General features: G+C 59.4%; 2 protein-coding genes across 2 annotated transcripts; one reads left to right on the top strand and one right to left on the bottom strand.

Moving 5' to 3' along the window:
• Window positions 1-1,392: 1,392 nt before the first annotated feature.
• On the bottom strand, window positions 1,393-8,196 carry BESB_029080 (uncharacterized protein; the record flags this gene model as incomplete). Its single annotated transcript, XM_029361582.1, has 1 exon — window positions 1,393-8,196. One exon carries the CDS (start codon window positions 8,194-8,196, stop codon window positions 1,393-1,395), a length of 6,804 nt encoding a protein of 2,267 aa, XP_029215482.1.
• A 5,610-nt stretch (window positions 8,197-13,806) lies between these two features.
• On the top strand, window positions 13,807-14,950 carry BESB_029070 (uncharacterized protein; the record flags this gene model as incomplete). The annotated part of the gene is made up of 3 exons (XM_029361581.1): window positions 13,807-13,937; window positions 14,391-14,438; window positions 14,851-14,950. 3 exons carry the CDS (start codon window positions 13,807-13,809, stop codon window positions 14,948-14,950), a joined length of 279 nt encoding a protein of 92 aa, XP_029215481.1.
• Window positions 14,951-14,994: the final 44 nt, after the last annotated feature.

Genomic DNA, 14,994 nt, shown 5'->3' with positions numbered 1-14,994 from the left:
TAGCTCTGATAGTGCCAGCGATACAGATAGTGCGGGAAAGTGTCGTTTCAGTCGCACAGAGTCGAAAACGACGTGCCGCCGCATTAGAGACACGAAGCATGTCCGCCGTGGTAGAGGCATGTGCTGCAGCCCTGCGCATGCAAGGACTGGGACGCTTCGATAGATTCCGAGACAATAAATCATCTTGCCTGCCTTAGCTTAGCGACTACCGTGAAATCCGCGTAGCTCAAACGTAGATATCGGTCTGTAACACACACCGAACTGCATCGATATCTATCTATCTAACTGTATCTATAGCTGTCTTTGTATGTATGCGTTCGCTGAATAGTGAGAGATGCGTGCAACAGAAGAGCCCGATGCAGACCCTCGTCAACCTTTCAGGGAGGATGAGGTAGTGTGACGGCGCGGGTTTCACTCTCTTGCGGGTTCAGGCTTGAAGAACTCTTGAATTGCTTTTAGCATACGCAGGACCAGAATAAAAAGATGCGCACAGAAACCTGATCCTGCGTGACAGCATTCTAGGGTCTTTCACAGAGAGAATGGAAAAGTGAGTGTCAGCACGAATCAGAGCAACTTTCGATCTGTCTGTTCTACTCTACGGAGGGAGGATGCCGGTGTCGCCTCCCGCTTTCTGCTCGGGGGCAGAAAATTCCCTTTTCTTTCCGTTCGGCCTGAAGCCTGTTTCTTCGACCGCCCGCCTCTTCGCAGTTTTTCGCCATAAGTCTTTCATCTGGCCTCTCGATTCTCCGCCTGCGCGTCTGCCCCTTTCTCTCGTTGCCCCTTCGGCCCCCGCGGGCTCCCCATCGCCGCCTCCTTGAGAGCGCCGCGCGTCTCTCTTCTCGGTTTTCGTCTGGTGAAAATCCCCTCAAAAGTGGCATTTTGCTGAGCTCGGAGGGCTTCTTCTTGCCTTCATGGTTGCTCCTGCGCAGCAGCTTATCGACGTCTTTTTCTCTTGCCTCGCTGTTCAGTTCGCCCTGAATCCCCTCTCCAGGAGACTGCGCACTTTCTACGCGTCCGCGGCCCTCTCGCGTACGCCTCTCTGGTTGCGTGTGCGTTCCAGTGCCCACCATGTCGCTTTTAACGCGGGGCTTGTGTCTGCGTGATAGTAGTACATGTTTCCGCTTCTGCTTCTTTGTCTGCTTCTGCTTCTTTGTCTCCTTCCGCTCCTCTGAGCTTGCGGCGGCGCCCGCTGCGCAGCTCGCCGCCTGTGCAGAGGCCGTGAGTTGAGCCCGTCTCTTCTCTTCTGCAGGGTGCACTGGAGGCGTCGCGCTCTTCGCATCAGCTATGAGGCGACCAGCCCAGGTTGCCCCGCCAGTGAATTCTGCATTTGCAGTTGCAGGAATCGCTTATTGAGCCACAGGCCGAACTTCTACTCAGCGCTCGGCAGCTCGCTCAGCCACTGGCATCCACGCTGTTGCCCGTCGCCTCTCCTTCGCGAGCCCCTTTCGCCTCTTCCCCCTCGTCGTCTTTTCCTTCAGAGAACTCCGCAGAACTCCTTTCCACCGCCACCTGCTCTACATCCTCTTCTGCGCCGCGCACCCTTTTCTCACTCTCTCTCGACTCCCCTTCTAAGGTGTCAGGCCCTTCTCCCCCGACTTCGCCGATGTGGCGGCTGCTGTTCTGCTCGCGCTTGGATGCTTCTTCATCAGCCTCTGCAGCGCCTCCAGTACAGTCACCTCCCTCGTCTTGGAGTCTCAGCAGCGCTCCCGTCTGTTTCCTTTCTTCTTCCCTTTGATTCGACTGATGCCTGGCGGCTTCAGGAGCCCTGCCTCCTCTCTCTTCGCCGATCTCCGTCCCGCTGTCTCCCTCCCGGCCCTCCCGGGGCCCCGCCGAAAGCCCAGCTGCTTCCACGGCTTGGTCGACTTCTCGGTTGTCAGCGTCGTCTCTCGAGTCTGAACTCTGCACTTTCTCTGCCTCTCCTCGTTCTTCTTCTCTTCCTTCTTCCGCCGAGCTCAATGCCGCGCCGTGTGCCACGTCCAGCGCGTGTGCGCCCACGCTCCGCCCAGTTACGGGAGGAGAAAGGAGAGGAGGAGGAACGCCTTCAGACCGCGACGACGGACGGATAGAAGGCGACAGAGACACGCCATCATCCGCCTCCATCGGCTCCGTCTCCCTTTGCGCGTCTGCCTCTCCCGCCTCTTTGTCTGCATTCGCGCGTCGGCCGCCCTCCTCTTCTCTCCACCGCTTGGGCCCCAGAAGCCCCTCGGCGTCCGCGCCAAGCCGGGAGGCCTCTCCGCTGGGCTCCTCCGCGGCGCCTTGTTTGCCTCTGTCGGCTGCCTGTTTCAGCCAGGATCCGCCCTCGAGCCCCTCGCCCTCAAACGCGTTCATACGCTCTTCCACGCCTCTGTGTCCAGCGAGGCCTGCTCGCGTGGTTTCCTCTGTCTCCTCCTGAAGCGGCTGGAGGCGCGGGTCGTCCTCCGCCTCGCTGGCCTCTTGCGGCCGGTCCGGTCTGGGCGCGCTGTCCCGCGCTCCGCGCTCCTGCCTCGTCTCCGCGCCCTTGGGGTCTTCGAGGTCGTCGAGCGCCGCAAGGACAAGCGGTTCGTACTCTCTTTCTTCTTGCAGGTCGCCGACTGTCCTCGCCTCCCGTAGCCTCAGGCCTTCGACGTCCGGAGCGCTCCCCTGGTGCGCCATGAGGCCTGCGGGCGAGCTGCCGGCTTCAGTCGGCCGCGGAGATTGGGGCGTCTCCCCCGGCGTCTCCTCAGGCTCAGCTGCCTCTGCGCTGATCTGCGGCGCATCGGCCCCCCCTCGCGTCACGGCTGCTTCCTTTCCTGGCTCTTCGTTCAACCGTGGGTGAGGGCATCTGTCTGCCTGTGCTGCTCGCGCTACTTCTCTCTCTCCTTGTCTTTCGGTTCCTCCTGCCTCCCTGGGGCTGCGTTGCGCCTCCCGCAGGTGTCGGGCGTCCGCGGCGCATGTCTCTCGACTCTCCGCGTCTCCCAGTTCGTTCGGCTCGCCGCGCCCTGGTGTGTCTCCTCCTGGCTGTCCCCCCGCCCCCTCTTGCCTTGCGGATAAAAGTTCTTGATCCGCCATCCTCTCTCCCCCGCCGGCCTCGTCTTCAGAGCGTGCGATGCGCTCAGCCTGATGCTTCTCGTGCTGCCTCCCCGTCGACGGTGGCTCAGTGGGTGCCTCTGGCGAGGCCGGCAGCGCCTGGGCGCTTTGTGTGGCTTCCTCCTTCTCTCCTTGCCCCTCCCCCGAGGCTGCAGCGTCTCTCGCGAGTTCTCTGTCCGCGGCCCTGGCTGGCGAGCGTTCGGCCTCTTCCGCTGGCGCAGGCGGGGTCCTCTGAGTCATCGCCGCGCGCGCTTCCTCACTCTCATCCCGTCCGTCCCTCTGGCACCCTTTTTCGCTTGAGGGCACTCCGCTCGCGTCTGCGTTCCCCGCCGAGAAGATCTCCGAAGGCAAAAGCGCGACGAGAGTCGAGGCCGCGTCGTGTGGGTCGAGCGATGAGGCCTCGGCTGCAGACGATGATGAAGCCGCAGGCAAGGCGCTGGCCGCAGAAACGCCGGAGGAAGCGCCTCTGGCTGCAACAGAATCTGAGGCAGCCGAACTCCTCGCGTGCGAAGAAGGGGCTGCATGCGAATCCGTCGGCAAGGCAGCTGCAGGCGACGCCAGATCCCGTCCTGCAGACGAATGAGGACGAGAAGCGAAGGAAAACAGCGCAAGCGACGCAGACGCGACGTGTCCCAGTGGATCGCTTTCCTCTGCGGGCCTGCTCGACTCTGCGCCTGGCCGCGGCTCCCCGGCTGTCTCTGGCGCCGGTAAAGAATCCCGAGCTGCCACGACAACCGCACCGCCCTCGGCTTCGTTCGCCGCGGCGCGACGACGCTCAGCGGGCGTGTGCTCGCCCTCCACGTCTGAGTTACTCGGGTCCCCCAGCGGGGCGGCTCTTGGAGTGAAAAAGAGACTCGAGCTTCGTGACGGCTCACGGTTTTCGTTCAAGTCTCCTCGGCCGGCCCGCGCATGCATCGAGGACAGCCGACACGAGCCTTCGTCTCCCGGAGTGTGTACAGTCGTGTCTCCGGCTCGCTTCGGCGCGTGTCTTTCGCCGTCCCCTAGTCCCTTCAAGCGCACGGTTTCAGTCTGTCGAAGAGGGGCATCTTCATCCCGAGAAGGGGTCGTCGCCGCCTCTTGGCTTCCCTCAAGAAGGCAATTCCCCTCGCCGTCTGCATCTCTGAAAGAAGACGAAGCATGCGCTTTGTCTGTTTTTTGCGATATCGTCTGCGCGTCTTCGCTCTCAGTTGAGCTCCACTCAGTTGGGCTCCACATGCGCCCGCGGCCGCTTTCGCCGGTGAGTTTCCTCTCCTCTCTATCCTCTTCCACAGCCGCTGCTGCTGCGCCTTCGTCTCCTCCGCCGCGCTGGCTGCCGTCCAGATCAGCTCTCCTCGCAGACATATCCATTCCCCCGTCGCCCTCCACCGGCGCGGCGGCTTGGCTGCGGCTCTCGCTGCCTCGAGCCTCCCCGGTGTACGGAAAGCTAGACGCAGTGTATCCAGCAGACGAGGAGACCGCCGAGGGACCCGAAACCGCGACGGCGGCAGCCGCAGACGACGCCGACACAGGCGACTCAACTTCCCCGCTAATGTGCGCGCCACTTGCCGCAGAAAACGCTTCAGCACCTGCGAGCCCACAGGCGCGCGCAGACGCGTTCTCTTCGCCTATCGGGAAAGTGCCGCGTAGACACGGACGACGAGGGGAAGACGAGCTCGAGGAAGAAACGCAGTCCGCGGAACTTCTTTGGAATCCACCTCCCTCCGTCTCAAATGTGTTCCCTCCTTCTCCTCCTATCCCTGAGCACGGAAATGCCGCGTCGCGTCTGGGCCTGTCTCCACATGCGGATCGCACAAAATCACGCTGCGGCGAGGCCAGCAGCTCCGATGGAGGCCGCGAGAGAGAGGAGGCGGAGTCAGGATCTGACTGCGACATTAGCAGCCCGCTTGCATGCGCCCCGTCAGCAGCCTGGTCGCTCCCGCACGGCGGTTGTTTTACCGGAGAGGCGGGCGTCACTTCTGGGATAGGGTAGGCGCTGAGACGACGCTGAGCCTCGACCCGCTTCCCCTCGAGTTTGATTGAATCTGCCGCTCGCTCAAAGGATGCGTTTTCCGCCTTATGAGGCTTGCTCTGGACGTCTTTAGACAAATCACTCTCGCCGTTAAAGCGAGCCGCTCCCGCTGATAGCCAGTCCTCCCTTCCTCGCCACCCGGTGGGTTCGACGTCTCCCTCACGCTTTCGGTTCTCCTCGGCCGCAGTCGCACGCGCGGCGTTACCCCCACCAGCCAACACTCCAGTAGAAGGTCCTGGAGCGAGTGTCACCGCGTGATCTCTGAAGGAACCCAGCTGGATCTCCGCTTCTTCCTCGCCTCTCCACTGAGACAAGAGAATACCCAGATCCGCGTTCGCCGCTTCCTCAAGATGCACCTTGTCGCTCGTGTCTCCTCGATTGACGATTTCTGTGAGGATGCCTTCGGCCGCCAGAATCGCGAGTGCCGCGTTCTCGGAGAGAGAAGCGCTTTGCAGCATGTGCTCCAACTCCTTTTCTTGTCTCTCGGCGAGCTCGAGTTGGAGGTGTTTCGTTGCAGCCGCCACCACGCTGGTCTCACCTCCGCTACCTCCAGGGTTTCCGCCGCGCATCTCAGCTTCGTCCAAGGTCTGCACGCGGCTTCCATCTTGCTCGCTGTGGCATGCCTCATACCTTTTCTGTCGCGCGTCACGCGCAGTGGGACCTCGTCCATCGCGATTATCCTCTCGCCGCACCGAAAGAAACTCGGGACCTACAAGCCCTTCCAGACTCCGGTCGAAGTCTCCCGGGCCGTGCACGTACACCCGCGGGACGCTGCACTCCTTGAGAGGGCGAAAGAGCGCGGCTGGCAGAGCGTGGCCGCAGGTTTCGAGAAACCGCAGACGGGAGGCTTCTTCGCCGCGCCGCACTTGGTCGAGTTGCACCTGCGCGTCGCGCGCTGCTGCGGTGTACGCACACCTGAACTGCCGCCTCCGCTGGCATTCGTGCACGGCTAGCGCGCAGGCGCGAGGCACGGCATACAGGCGCCCCAGCTGGAGCACAGAAACCGCCACTCGGTGGGAGGCGTCGCGGACCAGCAGTCCGACGTCGTGGTGTTGTTTGACCTCCATTTTGCCTCGAAACGCCCGCAGGAGGGCGCCGAGAAACTCGTCGCCCCTCCTCGCCCACAGACGCGCCAGTCGCTCCTCGCTCGCTGCTTGCTCCAGCGCGACTTGGCGAAGCTGCTGCAGCGCGTTCGACTGGAGTCTCTGGCGCTCGTGCAGCTGATCGGGCGAGTAGTGAGAATACGCAATGGGCGGCGGCGGCAGCGCCTCGAGTACGCGATGAAACAGTACTTCGTGCTCCCTGCCTGCCGCCTCGATTCGCGCAGCCTCGTCTTCCAGAGACCCGCCTCTCTCCGCGACGCTCACCGCGCGACGACCCGCCAGCGAGGCCTCCTCTCGCGCCTCTGCGCACCGCCGCTCTAGCTGCCGCAGGCGTTCGTACACCTGTTGCCTCTGATTCTCGATGCGCCTCACGTGGCGCTGGATAGTCGGGAGCCTTAGGGCATCAGCCAGCGTGCGGAAAGGCGGCGCGGAGGAGGAAGGCGCACCGGCCGCACGGGTCGCGGCGCCCTCAGGGCCTCCCGAGTGAAGCCCAGCAGACGCGCCATGACTCTCGTAACTCTGGAGCGTCTGCGGAAGGACGCAGGACTCGAAGAGCGAGAACAGCTGTGGCAGGCCGTCCAGCAACGACTGCTGGAGGCGTCGCTCCTCCTCGAGCCGCGCCCCGAGCGAGGCAAGCCACCGTGAAGCCACGTGGATGTGCCTCTCCAGATTCGCCTGAACCACCAGCGCCGCCTGCCGTTGCTGCGGAAGTCTCTTCAGGAGTGCCGCGGCGGCTAGAGCCCGCGCGCGACCGGCAGCCAGCAGGTGCGCGGCTGTCCGCACGTTGCAAGCAAAGTGCTGCAAGCCGCTGTCGGTACACAGTGCAGAGGCCGTCTTCACCGCTCTCTGCTCGGGGACGGAGAGTCGCTTTTCGAGGGAAGGGGAGGCGTACGGAAGAGGAAAAGGAAACGGGGTGCGAGGTCCAGAGGCTCGGCGTTCGCGCGGCAGGGCCGCTGCTGCTTCTGCCTCTGTGGCTCGTCCGAACGCCAGCGGCGGCTGGCTAGACGCGTCGCGGGACGGCGAAGTTTGAGAAAACCCCGCATTCAGCGGGTCGCGGGGGTCGTAGGCATGGAGGTAGAACGCGTCTGGAGACGCGGCCGAGGAGGCAGGCGAGCCAGCCGGTAGACCGCCGCTCTCTCGGTCCGGTCTGAGGGTCGAGGACGAGAGAGCGGCGCTGCGTCCCCCCAGCGCACCTGAGGCGCCTACAAGCGCGTGGCTATTTGGAGGGTGCGTCGGATTCACATGCGACGCCCAGGAAGAAAACAATACATCCGTGCGGAAGCAGAAGATGGGCCCAGGCTCGCCTGCCTCGAGGAAGCGACTCTGCGAACTCGCTTCGTCCGCCGCCCCGCCGCGGCGCTTAACCTCGAGCCCCAGCGAGGTCGCGGTGCGCTCCAGCAGGAGCACCACGCCGTCCTCCTCTGGCAACCCCCCTCTGGCGTCGCCACGAACTTCCTCGCTCCGCTTTCTCTCTCTGTCCCCGCCGCCGCGCCTCCTCCAGCCTCCAACGGGCGACGCGGACGGGGAGACAGGGTGCGGCGCAGACGCCCAGGCCTCCGCCACAGCGCACGAGGGCTGCCGACCCGCGACCACCAGGAGCCCGCAGGCAGAGGCGGCGCTCTCGCCGCCGGCCTGCCGCGGAAAAAATCGAGGCGAGCTGGCAGCGGAGGCGAGGTGAACCGGCGCCCTCTCCTCGCTGGGCGTCCGTGGCGCGTCAGGGCTGCTGCGAAGCGAGGCCCGTGGCAGCGCAGGCACGACGTGGTGAATCAGAAAGCGCTGGAGCCCCTCCCAGGTGCAACGCCGCCCGCGCAAGGCGTCGGACGTCTCAGGGACGCGAGGCGTGGAGAGACGCGAAATGGAGGGCGAGAACGCACCCGCCGACGACGCGAGGAGAAGCGGGTGACGCAGGTCGATGGTGAAGACCTCTCCTGTGAATCCGTCGATGAGGGGGAACGTGTGCAGCAAAGCAGACGAAGTCAAAGAGGAATACGAAGCCTCACGGGCAACGTTGCTGCTGGGCGGGCCTGCCAAGAAATCCATTGACTGCGAAGCGAACGGACAGGAGGCCTTGCCGGAAGAACCCAGACGAGAGACTTGCTGCTGCCGGATGAACGAGACGCACGTGCCCGACGGACAGACGCGATGCCGGCGAAAGAGACTGAATGGGAACCGGAGGCGCACGCGGAAAATACAAACAGCGAGCAAAACAACTGGAGATGTAGGTTAAAAGATGACCAAACGAAGCCACTGGTGCAGCGTGTAGAGACGGCATGCAGCGCGCAAGGGAGAGAGACGAGACAGAAAGCAAAACAAGACAAACGAAGGAGAGAGGCGACGGCACAAAGAGAACGCGTGCCCACAGGGCTGCCCCACGGAAGCAAACAGACGAAGCGAAGGACCACGGCACAGCGATTAGCGCGTCACACTTCAAAAGAGCTGGGAAGAGCCGCGCGGCATGCAAAGGAGCGAGGTAAATCCGGATCGTGTCCTCTCAAAGGATATATTATCGGACTTTTGATGCGCTCAATCTCCATTGACAAAGGCAAACACAGCTAGTGGAAACAGATGCACTGAACAGCAGACGAAAAACGCGATGGCTGTGGTGCCTTCACGTCAAAATGTGACCCTCCCTTTCGCGCACACGACGCGCTCAGCCTGCGCGTGCATCCAGATGGCGCGCCAGCGGCTGCCTCCTCATAGCCGTCCCCCTCCAACTATGAAGGAAAATGACGCCAGCGACCAATATGCGTCGCCAAGCGGGGAACGGAGAAATGAGCTCGCGGCGCCGACCAGCTGTCGGCGAACTTCAGGCTGCTGTGCAGCCTGTCGCCTGTCTTTGACTCCTCCGGATGCCTCCAATCTCCCTGCCCAGAGCAGGTGCCCACTCACTAAAACAGAAAGGAGACGCGGGAAAAACGTGGGCGTGCAGAGGAGGGAGACAGCATGCCATGCGACGTCACGAAGAAGCCACGGACGTCTCCTTCTCAAAACAAGCGTCGGACTAACAGAAGAGCGACGACAAGAACACTGCAGAGAGGGGCAAACGTGTTGTCAAAAAGGTGAAAAAAGTACGTTGAGGAGCGAGGCGAGGGCAGGACCTCCACATCTAGTGATGCATACCTGACCAGCCCGCATGATCAGACCACGCGGCTGCCCAGCGCCTGATTTAACAACTAAACTGCCATAAGGAGAGTATGGGGCGTTTGCTACAGGAGATACGGCAAGGGGGGTCGTGCGCTGTTGCACTGGGCTGGCAGGAAATGTGATATAGAGCGCTCCCCGGGGCGATCCGACTCGAAATCTGGGTACAGTGAAATCTCACCAAATACAAAAACGGCAGAGTCATCCCTGGCGCCTCCCTCACGAAACGAAATGGCAGGAGCCCAGAATATCGCCCGGATGTTCCCGATTGTCGTTGACGCCATCGCGAGTAATGCGCCCATGCAACCGCTCCAGCAGACCGGGCGCCTACGGTAGCCAACCGAGCGCAAGGCCACGCCAGTTAGAAGGGCTCCAATCAGAGGCGTCTTTGTCTAGACAGCAGTTACACGGGTTGGGATTTCTTTTCGACCCGAACAAAGAAGACGGAAGACCAGAAAGCTGAGTTCTGGTTCTTTCGGCCGCGGGATGAGAGACGGAGAGACGAGGGCGGCTCGCGGTCACAGCCTAGACGAGGCGGAGGACGGGAAGCCCCGCGGGAAACACTAGGCTTGCTGCAACAACGTGTGACTCACCTGCTGCTATTCGTGAGTCAGTTTCCGTTTACTTGAGCGAAGACATTGTTCCTCGTGTGAAAGCAGCGAAAAAGTTAGCCAATGGGAGCATCCCTTGGCTGGAAGTGCAAGGCACCGTACGCATGCTAGCGAGAAAAGATGCACATGGTCACTATTTCGGTACTCCCGCTAACGCCGTCGGAAAAGCGAGACTTTCCAGACGGAACAAATGTTATTCAGAATACGTGTCGACGGACCGTGGACTTCCGTGAATGTCGCAGAGTTCGGGACCTCAGCCGAAGAACGGCAAGTGGCGCGAGTATCGCTAGGGAGCTGTGCGGACCGAGTCAAGCCGGTGTCTCGTGTCTCCCTTTTTCTTGAATCACAACTGACGGAATCTGCTCCACCAAAGTTAGGACCTACGTACCTAACGAAACGCATGCAGAGGGGGTTCAAAGGGAACTTTCGTATATACCCCAGACTCCTCATGTGCTGAGCGAACAAGAATTTCCCTTCGCCAACGCCGTCTACGGTAATCTCCAGCGTACGATCAAAATCGTGCCAAGACGAATACGGGAAGCGTGTGAACTCCAGTGCAGGTGGTTTGTTGCCTCAAGCGACGTAGAATTTGCTGCATCTTCCCTCTGCGTGTTTCCGTCTTCTTGTTTTGTGTGCCTGCCCGCGGCGACGACGCTGCAGGTACAAGTGGAGGATTGTATTTGGATCGAGGGAATGAATAAAACCACCATGTGGTGGTGGAGGCGAGGGTACTGGCGAGGTCGGGCCCTCTCTCTGCACTGAACAGCAGCGAGCTATACACGTGGAATGAGCGAACAGAGCGTTGCATGGGAGGACAACACGCTTGCTATTGCCTAGGCATCCCTGACTGTTGACAGGGCAATCTCGACACCAGTACGTGCAGCTCCTCACTTTTCAAGCGAACTACGCGCGCTCGTACAGGGATGATTCAGTCGTGTCGTAGTTCTAACCACACTGCTGGCACTGTACGCGAAGAGCGACCATCGGCTGACTGGAACGCGGTCCTGGTTGTTGCTATAGCGTTGAGCAGCCCATGGAACGCCTCCGAGGACTACTTTGAATCCCAAGCCGAGGACAGTTTTCCACGTTACTATCATAGTTTTCTGCGTGCATATGTGACGATGGAGGCTTTATAGCTGGCGCACAGGCATCAGGGGCTGCCTTCGTGAAGAAGCGCTGGGAGGATGCGGGCTGTACCGGACCGAAACCGTAACAGTGCTGAAATGGCACTCTCTCGACGTTTCCTGACGTGGTCCCTGCCTCTAGGAAGTGCAGAGTTATTGTTGTGAATTCGCCACTTTTCTATTAGGTTCAAGTTCAGTCTGCCGCCTGTCAACCGTTTGTCGCCAAAGCACGCCGCTCCGGTAAAGGGAGACCATTCAGATACTCGACACTATATCCGTCGTTCGTCTTCCCTCTTGCTGACTACAGGACTTCACTTCAATGCAGTGCAAAGTGATGAATTAACGAGATTTGATCCCAGTGCTTCCCCTGCGTGACCAGGACAGCCTCCACCAGCTGTCTCGCCTCGTTTCTAATGCTTCTTCGGGCCATGCGTCCTTGCTCCAGGTGTGCGTGAACGAGTAGGACAGCAACCTCAAAGAGACAGTTGCACCCAAAATACCCGCCCAAAGAGGTAAAAACAAAGCTGCAACGGTCTGGGTTTCGCTTGCCTCGGCTCCCTTGAGCTGCACTTGCGCTGGGTGGGGGTAGCTATCGTGAGGTCTCTCTGCCGCCTGTACTCTCGTCTCTCTCTGCGTAGCCTCCAATAGCCTGGCCAGGACAATAAAAACAGACGAAAATACACTGTAAGGCTGCTGTAGATTTTCCACATGGTCAAGAGTACGGTGTCTCTCGCACGGGGTTCGCAAGACGACATTCAAGCGTCCGTGGCGGTGTCCCCCATTGTCTAGCACCGACCACACAGAATGAGCCGCAAGCATATCAAATTTGGCAAACAACCTCCTGTATCTGCCGATGGAATAGTCAGTGGGAGCTCACACGGAAGGTTTTGAACTGAGCCAGGAAGAATCCGTCGTACGCGAGAACGAGGCGAAAGCGATGATGCAGAGACGGCAGGCTAGTCCTTTCAACTCGGTTGTGCGCGACAATCGTGTATACGATTCTTTAATTTCGCGCGCTCCAACAGCTAGGACAGAATCGAGGTTGAAGTGACGCGCATCGGGAGCCCGTACTGCTATAGTTCAGATACGCAAAGTTCATATTCTCCTCCAGCCGTGCCAAATGCCGCTTTCATCCTGTGCTTCCTTTACCTGAAAGGTGTTTTCCTTCCCTTTCCTTGCAAGCATCAGTGAAGCAAATGCTCTACTCGCCTTCTGTGAAGACCAACAAAAGCTCCTGCTACCTCCATTAGTTCGGCAAATTACGTGACATAGTCTGCAGTGTGCCTGCCGCTTTTCTCACTCTGCTGAAACGCGACATGCTCTCTTGCTTGCCAGTCTTCTACTCATATTAAAGACGGACACGTTACTATGCTTCTCTATCTCTCATGAATACATTTTTGAAAGAGCGGAGCATTGGATCACGCGAAAAAGGAATTCTGAATAACAGTGGCCTTGCCGTCTTGGAGCCGAGCGCTACAGCGAAACCCGGCAGCGCTGGCTGGCGGCTGACCCAGAGGGGTTCCCCTGTACCCGATTTTCTCGCAAAAAGCTCGAGACGTTCTGGAATTTTTTGTCGGAGCTACATGCTTTCTTGAATGCGGCTGTAATTTTCGGAGATCAAGCACACCGTCTGTTGTTTTTTCTCCATTTTCCACTGCAAGCACGTCTCAAACGCCATTCTTGGACCGTGCGGTTGTAACAAGCGTTCGTTCAATAACGAATCTCCGGGGTGGCGGGTCTCGGGCGGGGATTTTCTCGCGAGTTGTTCGCCGGCCTTCACTTCAACAGCACCGATATCCCTATTCGGGGCATCTCTTCGCTCACTGAACCTTCTGTTCACGCTTAAGGGGAGCCTGCTGTCAAAGACCTCGTTGTCTCTCCCGCGCCTTCTTCGTTCTCCCTTTTTCTCGAGTGTCTGCCGTCGGAGTGCTTTCGAAGCGAACCTCGAGTAAGTTTTCTGACGACAGTGGCACGCGAACACCGATTGCGTGTTTTCTTCTTCACCATTTCTCTGGATTCCTCTCCTTCCTGGCTCCTCATCTAGCCGCTCTTGGCGGCTTTCAGATGTTTCGTCGTCTCGCGTTTCCTCCCACGTGGTCCCTTCGCTCTTTCTCGCGTCGTTCCCGACCTGACCGTCCCTCATCACTGATTGCGACCAAGTGTACAGGAACCCTATAATACTGACGCTCCGTTTCCACCTGATTCCCGTGACTGCTCAGTTCACCCTAGCCCTAATCCGAACCGTCTCTACTGTCCACTTCCCGATTCTGTTGCATATATATAGTCCACGTGGCGGCCTGCATCGCTGTGTTTTCCTGCATGAGAAGATTTCGTACGTTTCGCATGCCTTCTTAGCGCAGGTCCTCATTCGGGGCTTTGTGGTGTATCCAGTGTGGCGCTGCTGGCTTCGTTTATTGCCGCCGCGCCTTTCCGCAGGAATACGGTGCGTTTCCGTACCACTCTTTCACTTTGGGACTTCGTTCCTTCACTGTCTGATCTCTTGTTTTTCTTCTTCGTCTGTCTACGCTCCACTCCACGCCCTAACTGAACTCTAGTGGTTCGCCGCTTACTGCATACGTATACGCGAACATATATGTATATATGTATATGCCTACAAGGGCGTCCATCTCGTGCCACCCGCTGACTGTTCTCCTCTTCTCCCAGTGGGAAGCGTCTGCAGTTGGGACGCGGCGTTTTCTTGCGTTCTGCCTTTCCTGCTGGAAGTGCGTACACTGCCTTGTTGCACATTTCTGTCCGCCTTCAACCCTCTCACAATGGCATTCGACGCTCTCTGGATCGGCTCCGGCGTGTACGTCGGCATCGGCGTCCTCATGTGCGTGATCCTGCCCTTTATTCTTTTGCGGCCGGAGAACACGAGGAACATCTCCAAGAAAGAGATTCTGGGGTAAGCTTTTCGAGGGGGGGCGCTGTCGCGGAATGTGCTCGCGGTTAGACACGATTCAGGACAAAAACAAGCGAGAGCGGGCACCCAGTCCACGTGTATGGACTGAGACGCTGCCGTAAGCGCCGCGGAAGACACGATAATGATACTTCTGTTTCACTGGGACCACAGCTGGGGACAAAGCGCGGACCGCTTCTCTGACTGTTCAAAGGGGCTGCACACCGTATGTCAAGACGTAGATGGTTATTCGGCACTGGAGTAGGGCATCGTAGCCTCTCAGAGATGCGCCTGCTACTTGATTCCTCGACGGGAACGTGCGGCAGCACCGTACTGAAAAGCCAGCGGGGTTTAACGTCCAAGTGAGAATACGAGTAGCCACCTCTGCAGGAAGAATGCGCGAGAGCCAAGAACTCTGCTGAACCTCGTCGTTTCGTGCGGTCTCCAATTTGTCTGCAGCCTCATGTTCACCCTCGTCACGACGACCGTGGTTTGCCTCTGGCTCTTGTAAGTTCACTCGCTGCTCCACGAGTCTCGGACGTCTCTCTTCCGTGTCGCCCCCGTGTCTGTTTCTTCTCCCCATCCGTTTTTCCTCACTGGCCTGGTCCATTCAACGACCTTTACGACCTTTCTGTGTGCAGAAAAGACGTAGAGGTCAGGTCCTTTTTCCGTGTGCTGCTCCTCTCTATGTCTCTCTTCTTTATGTTTACGCGGTTGGCGAGCTATTCCGCGTGTTGCTCTGTATCGGCTGTCTGCGTTTTTCTCTGTTTGTATCCTCTCTCGAGAAAAAGGGGGGGACCTACACGTGGACGTCATTTCGGTGCGGTCTCGTGCCTCACCTCCTGCTGCCTCACTTTTTTGCACGCTAGGGGAACTCGTCTTGATTTCAATCCTGCTTTCTTGTGTCGTTTTGTCTCAGCTGGATCTGCGCATACATGGCACAGATGCACCCCCTTATCTACCCGGAGCGACCCAAGGAAGAAGGCGGCCCTGCAGGCCTAGACCAGGGAACCTTATGAACGGGACTGGGTGTTGGACTCTAGAGCAAACGCGAATGGCGAAG

This window comes from Besnoitia besnoiti (genome assembly GCF_002563875.1).
Source record: "Besnoitia besnoiti strain Bb-Ger1 chromosome Unknown contig00015, whole genome shotgun sequence".
Classification (NCBI taxonomy): Eukaryota; Apicomplexa; class Conoidasida; order Eucoccidiorida; family Sarcocystidae; genus Besnoitia; species Besnoitia besnoiti.
This window is presented reverse-complemented; position numbering and strand designations above follow the sequence as displayed.